This window comes from Mytilus californianus, unplaced genomic scaffold (genome assembly GCF_021869535.1).
Source record: "Mytilus californianus isolate M0D057914Y unplaced genomic scaffold, xbMytCali1.0.p SCAF_1, whole genome shotgun sequence".
Taxonomy (NCBI): domain Eukaryota; kingdom Metazoa; phylum Mollusca; class Bivalvia; order Mytilida; family Mytilidae; genus Mytilus; species Mytilus californianus.
In genome coordinates, this window is record NW_026262581.1 from 104,016,289 (window position 1) to 104,024,688 (window position 8,400).

The 8,400-nt window shown below is 30.6% G+C and overlaps 1 protein-coding gene across 1 annotated transcript; it reads right to left on the reverse strand.

Moving 5' to 3' along the window:
• Positions 1–256: 256 nt before the first annotated feature.
• On the reverse strand, positions 257–8,026 carry LOC127728580 (uncharacterized). Its single transcript, XM_052236095.1, has 5 exons — positions 7,769–8,026; positions 6,134–6,289; positions 5,390–5,545; positions 2,491–2,590; positions 257–902 (listed from the first exon to the last, which is right to left on the reverse strand). The coding sequence occupies exons 1-5, from the start codon at positions 7,884–7,886 to the stop codon at positions 830–832; spliced, it is 603 nt and encodes a 200-aa protein (XP_052092055.1). The 5' UTR covers positions 7,887–8,026; the 3' UTR covers positions 257–829.
• Between the last annotated feature and the right edge of the window lie 374 nt (positions 8,027–8,400).

An 8,400-nucleotide genomic window follows, 5' to 3' on the forward strand; every position in this document is an offset into this window, starting at 1 on the left:
CATTACAATGTTTCAGAATGGAAGTATGAACTTTAGAAAGATATTTAGTCGAACATCTAGACGATCCGACTATATATCGTTCGTTTTAAGGAATTTGTGAAGTTTATGTATCAAGTATAAAGACGGGATATTGTCATCGTCCGTTTGTTATGTTAATACCAATGGAAAGAAGGACGGGTTTGTTATTTTCTAAAAGCTCCTCTTTCGGGAATAATGAATACATGTAAAAAAAAAAACATCATTAATGATACCAGGCTTATTAATTTGCAAGCCAGACGCGCTTTTCGTTTACAAAAGACTCACCAGGGACGCTCGAATCTAAAACGTTAAAAGGTCAAATAAAGTAATAAGTGGAAGAGTATTAAGGACCAAATATTCCAAAAGGTTTTGCCAAATAAAACTAAAGTAATCTGTTCCTCGAAGAATTCAGAGTTTTGTAAACAGTTTTTTCATAAATTTGACAATATCGATGATAATTCATGTCAACACAGATGTGCTGACTACTGAAAAAGAGAGGCGAAAGATACCAGAGGGACATGAGTGATAGTATTATGATGATACAGTAGTAAAAGAAAAATATATGGAAAACATGCCACATAGATACCGATCGTCAAATTGTATTATTGTCTTAGATGAGCCTTAACATTTCAGATTCACATACATGTAAAGTTTCCTTCCAACTTAACGAACGGTTTGTTTGCTTATTCCTATACCAAGTAAAGGTATTATTTCAACTCTAAGGAAAACGGTATACGCATTTTTTAGATTCATTTGATGTTGTTTATCATAAATATAGAACTTTTCATTTTGTATCTTCCTCAAACTGTGTTCAGTGTGTAGAAGGCTGAATTAATGGTAAATCAATGCCAGGGTTGTATTCCTTATAGTGTGTTCGTACGCACCTGTAATGATAATAATAATTTTTACCAAGTTATAGCAGACCGATTATCAAACACACTGATTTCCTTCAATTTGAACAACAATTTCAACATAAGTCACGAGTTCCATTTTTTTGTCAACGTGAAAAAAAGTTCGATGGTTTATAATAATAATAATTTTGAATTCATCACATTGATTTTATGTAAACAATGAATTCTAAATCTGTAACAGCAAGACATAGTCTTCAAGAGGGACTTGTATTTTTGGGGTAACATCAGTAATAAATCCAAGGGAAATTTTAATTTATTTTCCTTATTCTAAATATTTATTTGTCATAGTTATGTTGCGGTAAACCAGTAGAGACCAATTAAAATAGTTCAAACGGACATTCAGATTTGATCCAGTCGAAAAATAAAAGGCTTTCTGCCTAATTTTAAATTTTTGTTTGCTGAAAGATTTATCAGACAACATCCGAAACATTCTTAAAACGCCTGATAAAAAATATATTGATATCTTCCAGTTAATAAAAGATTTGTGGTTAAATCAGTTTTTTAAAAAACGTCAAAGAACATTATCAAATTTTGGTTAAAACTTAATTACTAATCATTTTCCAGAATTCTTTGTATGATATAAAATTAATGAACGAACATTTCTTACAATAAAATTTAAGTCTTGGATTACAAATAGACATTCCAACGAAGAAATGTGTAGAAAATATTCACAAACAAGTCACTTCTTGTCACAATTATTATTTTCAGTTTGTATTTAGTGATATTTTGAGAAAATAGTGGTACCAATCTGGTGGAATTTCTTGAATTTAAGTCTTCTGTTTTGACTGTTGTTAACATCAGTCCAATGTATGAACTTCATCCTTGTAAGGATTTGTCTTTCCGTGTCCTGTGAGTTTACTATTTTTTTTATGTCATTCAACAAACGAAGCGGGTATTTATAAAACTTGTAAGAAGAGTTACCAGTTTATTTACTTATTTATTGAATAATTCAAGTTATTTTTTTTTTAAACTTGATGTATCGGTTTTAGATAAATATCAACCAGAACTGCTAATGGCCACCCTGATGTTTTATGTGAGTCTTTTTAACATAAAATTTTCGCTCGCCATCACGAATTGGTTGACCGATCCGATATGTCTGTGACTCAATTTACTAGCATCAAATTTTTGCCGTCTGAGAACAGCAGTTGTTTAATCTGTGATTATATCGATTGTTTCATATTACCGATTGTGAAATTTTGAATGAGTGTTGATTCGCATGGCGGGTGATTCATGCATAACAGGAGACGCTTACACTATCAACGCACCCGGTCTCGTTCCTTTTGGGCTTCATGCGATTCCCTTAATCTATGTTTGTTTTACCTTGATTTATCTTCTGAAGCGATTTTAAGATTTTAACATCGGTAATCTACTGTTGCTTAAATGTATGGACTTTTGATGATAGTTAAATTTGTAACCAATACTTTATTTTGACTTATCTGTTGTTGAGTTGCTGTCTCATTGATGGCCATGACGTTGTAAGCCTTTCTTTGACTTGATTTTATATTGTTGTGTCTTATTTTTAATACAATAACACCATTTCCAACATAACTACAGTGCTTACCATACAATTGTAATCAAAATCATCAACAGCACAACGGAGACAGCAGCTATTACAGGAACTTTTACTGGAATCACTTCTTTATGATGTAAAACATTCAAATCTAGAAATAATAAAACGGTGTAAATACATTTGTACTTTTGCGGGAACCTCTGAATTGTATGCGAGTGTTATAGAATTCATAACTGTGTGGACATGGACACCTGGTTTTTAAATGTTATCGTGACTGTCACTGGCTGACGACAACAAAAATCTCACGCAATTACAGTATGTCAGTGGTCTCTCAATGGGGATGTACATAATGACTATCTATACACATGTTCTTTCATGAAAAAAAAGTTTTTGCATGCAAGTTCATAGGAATTTGTTTTAAATAGATTTATATAATCACAACAAAAAGTTTCTTTTGAAAGAATAAGTTTATTCAGAGGATTTTTCAAATCACTATGCAAATGTGTTCTGACGTCAAAATTCTTGTGGTATCAACCTGTTTGAAGCAAAATCTTTTCATTTTTACTGTTTTTACATTTCCTTATTCTGTATATTTTTCTCATGGAACTTCTTTTGATTGTTTGTGTCGCTGGGATCGTTATAATATATAATATACCCAACATCTCCTATAATATCACCCTGAACATGCATTAAATATTTTCCACTGGACGTAAAGCAACCAACAACCAATTAATCAATCTCCTATAATTATATTCTACATTAATCAAAACTCTAGTTCTTTCCATAAACTGTATAGTTATTACTACAACGAAACACAATAAAAATTACGAATCGCGATTGGTGTTCAATCAAAACATCGACATGTTTTTTTTTTTTATAATTCAAGTTTTTTGCACACAAACGACCGGATTCATATGCTTCTTGAATGATATTTCCACGTGTTAAATTTTGTTAGCATGATATTTAGATGGATAGGATAATCTTATCATTGGAGTCGTCTATGTGTTCCGTGCAAAACAATTTAGTAAGAAAATTGATCGTAGCTTACTCTGATGTTCAACTCGTACGAATAGATTATTTCGTATTTTTTTAATGAGCTATAGAACTTATTTTTTTACAAAGAAAAAAATATAACTTTTTTTGATTGATTACCTCTGAATATAATATTTCAAAATAAACTTTTTGGTGATTATATAGATCATATTTAAACAAACTCTTATAAAATTTAGCGCAAAAAAAAAATGTTTTAGGAACGATAGTAACTATGTCACAGCCAGTGAGTGACAGAAAAGATAACATTTAAATACCATGTGTCCATGTCCACGCTGTTATGAACTTCATTCTATTTCTCGGGAAACGATAACACGTAATGTACTATTGTGTTCACCTTAAATATGCCTTATGCTGGGATAAAAAGTATGTCCGAATGAAGAAAGGGATCATGCCGTTTGCCGTTATATCTTAATTTTGTATAATCCATCAGCAGTAATTTCAAGAAAATAAAAATGATGGAGATATACAAAAGATATCGTTGTCTCTGTATACATTCTCAATTTCAAAATAAAATAACCTATGAGATGCAAGGACAGACTAACAAATACAACATTCTATATCAATAATAAACAATGATATTCTTGAATTCAGATGGTAATTTGCATCTTAAAATGGTTTCCTGGCAGACTCGAAACTGATACCTAAAAGTATGACCGCAAAAGATTTCGTTTTTTTTTTATTTCTGTCGAAGTACATTTGTTACAATTAGGTCAGACGAATATTATATAATTACTGTCTTTTGATGAGGTAAATGTGTGGTTTTATTGACTTTTGAAACACTGATATTCACTGAGGCCAACGACCGAAGTGAATGTCACTAGGTTTTTCAAAAGTCAATTAAACCACATATTTACCGAAACAAAAGACAGTAATTGTTTTATTCCATGTTCCGAGAGAGAGAAAATATGTTTAAAATAACAGTTATTTACCAAAACCAACTAAACGTCATACATTGTATCGTTATAATTCACGTAAAAAGTACGCGACGTTTTGCGCGGTGAATATACTTTTTCGGCAGGTGAATATGCTTATTTATTCAAAACCCCATTCATATAGAAAAACCTACTAAAGTTCTTTCAATATGGAAAAATATACAATTACTGTCTTTTGATGAGGTAAATGTGTGGTTTTATTGACTTTTGAAAAACTGATATTCACTGAGGCCAACGGCCGAAGTGAATGTCACTAGGTTTTTCAAAAGTCAATTAAATCACATATTTACCGAAACAAAAGACAGTAATTGTTTTATTCCATGTTCCGAGAGAGAGAAAATATGTTAAAAATAACAGTTATTTACCAAAACCAACTAAACGTCATACATTGTATCGTTATAATTCACGTAAAAGCACGCGACGTTTTGCGCGGTGAATATACTTTTTCGGCAGGTGAATATGCTTATTTATTCAAAATCCCATTCATATAGAAAAACCTACTAAAGTTCTTTCAATATGGAAAAATATACAATTACTGTCTTTTGATGAGGTAAATGTGTGGTTTTATTGACTTTTGAAAAACTGATATTCACTGAGGCCAACGGCCGAAGTGAATGTCACTAGGTTTTTCAAAAGTCAATTAAACCACATATTTACCGAAACAAAAGACAGTAATTGTTTTATTCCATGTTCCGAGAGAGAGAAAATATGTTTAAAATAACAGTTATTTACCAAAACCAACTAAACGTCATACATTGTATCGTTATAATTCACGTAAAAGCACGCGACGTTTTGCGCGGTGAATATACTTTTTCGGCAGGTGAATATGTTTATTTATTCAAAATCCCATTCATATAGAAAAACCTACTAAAGTTCTTTCAATATGGAATAAACGTATATATTGATGAAATTTGTTGACGTCATATTCTTTTGTTGAAAGGAATTATTGTTATTTCGATTCTTACCACTTGGACCTGTATAAACTGTGAAATTAGTTGCTTTTCCATATTGCAATGATCTAGAACTTATTCTCCATGAAATGTTATACGTTTTATTGTCCTCTACATCATTCAGTTCAATTCTCCTCAGATACGGAGAAGCAGCAGTTGTTTTGTTCTTCACTTTGATACAACAAATAAAATTTGGTAAAATCAGTGTGATAGTGAAAATAAAATAATGTTAATTCTAATTGAATCAAGCAAAGGATGCTAAAATAAAGTTAAAAAAACGTTATTAGGACTTTATGACAGAGTCAAACCTACAGTCTTAGTGTTTTTTGGAATGCAAAATATGAAGAAATTCACGGGAAACTACAAAACAAAAAGGGGATAAAAGTTTTCCAAATTTGTCTAACTCAAACTTTGCATGAAGAAGTTTAATTTTTGGTTTTGATAAAAGTTACGCTACCGTCCAACAACTGGAAATTTGATCAAAATAGAAATTTCCATTGAATTTTGTGCAAAACGAAGTGTTAAATAAAAAGACGATAAAAAAAACCGATCAATACATACTGACCATGTATCTGTGTAGTATAAAGATGTATTATTGCTTAATATTATTTTTTTGTGGGAGGTTCAGCTGTCCTGATTTTGTCTTCTTATTTTTTGAAATTTTTATCACATTTCAATCAAATGTTCAGTTCTACATCAATCAGAAATTATAGCTTGTAGCGAAAGCTTTAAATGTCTGGAAATAAAAAATAAACCTACCTAGTGATAAATCATCCTGTGGGTAGTATGTAATATGATACGAAACTGGAAGCCATTGGTTCTGGCTACAGAAATCATCAGTCAGTATCAGAATCAAAGTGTTCGGTACATTTTTATCTTTATGCGTGATAGGAATTGTTGGCCCTTTAGTTGGAACTAAAATTTGATAAATTAATGAAAACAAACGAACACTTATTGGACATGTAAAGAACATATTTAAAGTCATTATGTTTAGTTGATAATAATTGCATTCGTTTTGTAGATAATGATTTCTATTTTGTAAAACAAAATTAGCTCTACTTATGATGAACGTTAAAACAAAATGTTAAACATGATGTTAATTACCTTAATGTTAAAGAGATGTTTGTACGTTTTTAACTTTGATATCAAAACTTCACACAGAAAGCTTCCAAACAAAGTACGACTTTTCTTCCATAAACGTGTTTTTTTTTTTCATGTGATGGAGATATTCTATTTCTTCCTTTATTTCGGATTTGAAGTGATATCTCAGATTTTAGAGTAAATGTCTTATTTCTGTGCTGATATTTAGAATGTATTATCCTGTGTATTTTTAATCATTCTACTGATTGAAATAAGAAGGAGCAAGATTGAGTATTCACTAAAGCTATAAACCCCTTTTGGCATGAATTATTTTTGAACAGCTTATACAAAGTTCAAAAAGTTCAATAGTTTATTAGAGTCTCACCACATACATACAATTATAAACACAATATGACATTTAATACACAATATAAAATTTGGAATGCATGTGCCATTCTTAAAAGAACTATGAGAGACTGTTATATACAATATTAAAACATCAAAATAAAACATAGTTTTGCTATTTACACAAGACATGAAAGTGCAATATCACCATGCACATTCAAGGATAAAAATATACATATATAAAAACATTAACAATAAACCATCCATCAAATTAATAGATATCGGATCATCTGGAAATAACAATACTACACAAACAGGATAAAGATATACTAGTCAATGGTTTGCATAGTTTCTGAACAGGTCAAATGAGTAACACAGTATAAAGGAAAAGTTGAAAATCTTATTATGTACATGAAAAGAAGACTCATTTTGAAATAATTTTCTAGATTTCTTGTTTATTAACACACTGATTTGTATTTTCTTAACTAAATTTCCGCTTATCATAGAAACGATAGACGATCTCACAAGTATGTCAACTTTAAAAAATGAAAGAAAAAGGTTTATTTTTTTTTATTCAGTTTCATATGCAGAACATATTATAATTGAAACAATTAGGTATCAACAAGTTAAAATTAAAAAGCTACCAGAAAGGAAACCAGTAAAGCACAAGTGTAGTTGATACATTGTGAATGCTCTCTTAAAACAGTAAAGCACAAGTGTAGTTGATACATTGTGAATGCTCTCTTAAAACAGTAAAGCACAAGTGTAGTTGATACATTGTGAATGCTCTCTTAAAAACATTACAAGCAATCATCCTTAAAAGGTATACTTTTTTTCTGACAAAATTTCATCAATATTATGAATCAATTTGATAATTTCGTATAATTCTCTGACCTATGTGAAACGTTTTATTACATTTCAGATAATGAAAACACTTATGATTTATAAATATAAATTTGTTACACTTACCACAAGATCTACATTTAAAAATACAACTCTGCCGTGCCCAAATCATACCAGGTCTTTTTTGTAAGGCCACACCAAATTGCCAATTGTTGTCTGATGCATTATTCAGTCCTAATCGCATATTTAGATCCGGTTTAGTATAATTATAATCGGACTGTATACGTCATGGAAAAGAAAAACGAAGACATCAACAGATGAACATAAGCTATAGACTCTATAGAGCTTGAGTTGCCGTTGATGTCTCAATCAGCTTGAGTTCGAATCTCGCTTTAGGAACTATACGAGTTCGCATTTGTCAAAATGCAGTTAAAATATTGGTTGGCTGAATTCAAGATGTAAATAATGTGCATAACATATATCATTGTATGAACACATGTCTGTAGTTGAAGACTCTAGATGTCTTGATTATTTTTGTCGTTTTTTATCTCCTTTTTATTCACGAGTTTGGCATATACACTGCCTCGGCTAACTAATATATCATTGTCGTTGTATTTGATTGACAAATTTAAGTATAACCCTCTACTATAAACGAAAGAAAAGATTAACTAAAAAGTCATATTTCCCATCCAATGCAACTGTATGATATGCCTTACAACCATAAATTAAGCAGTCGGAAGAAAAACATCCCTTAACCC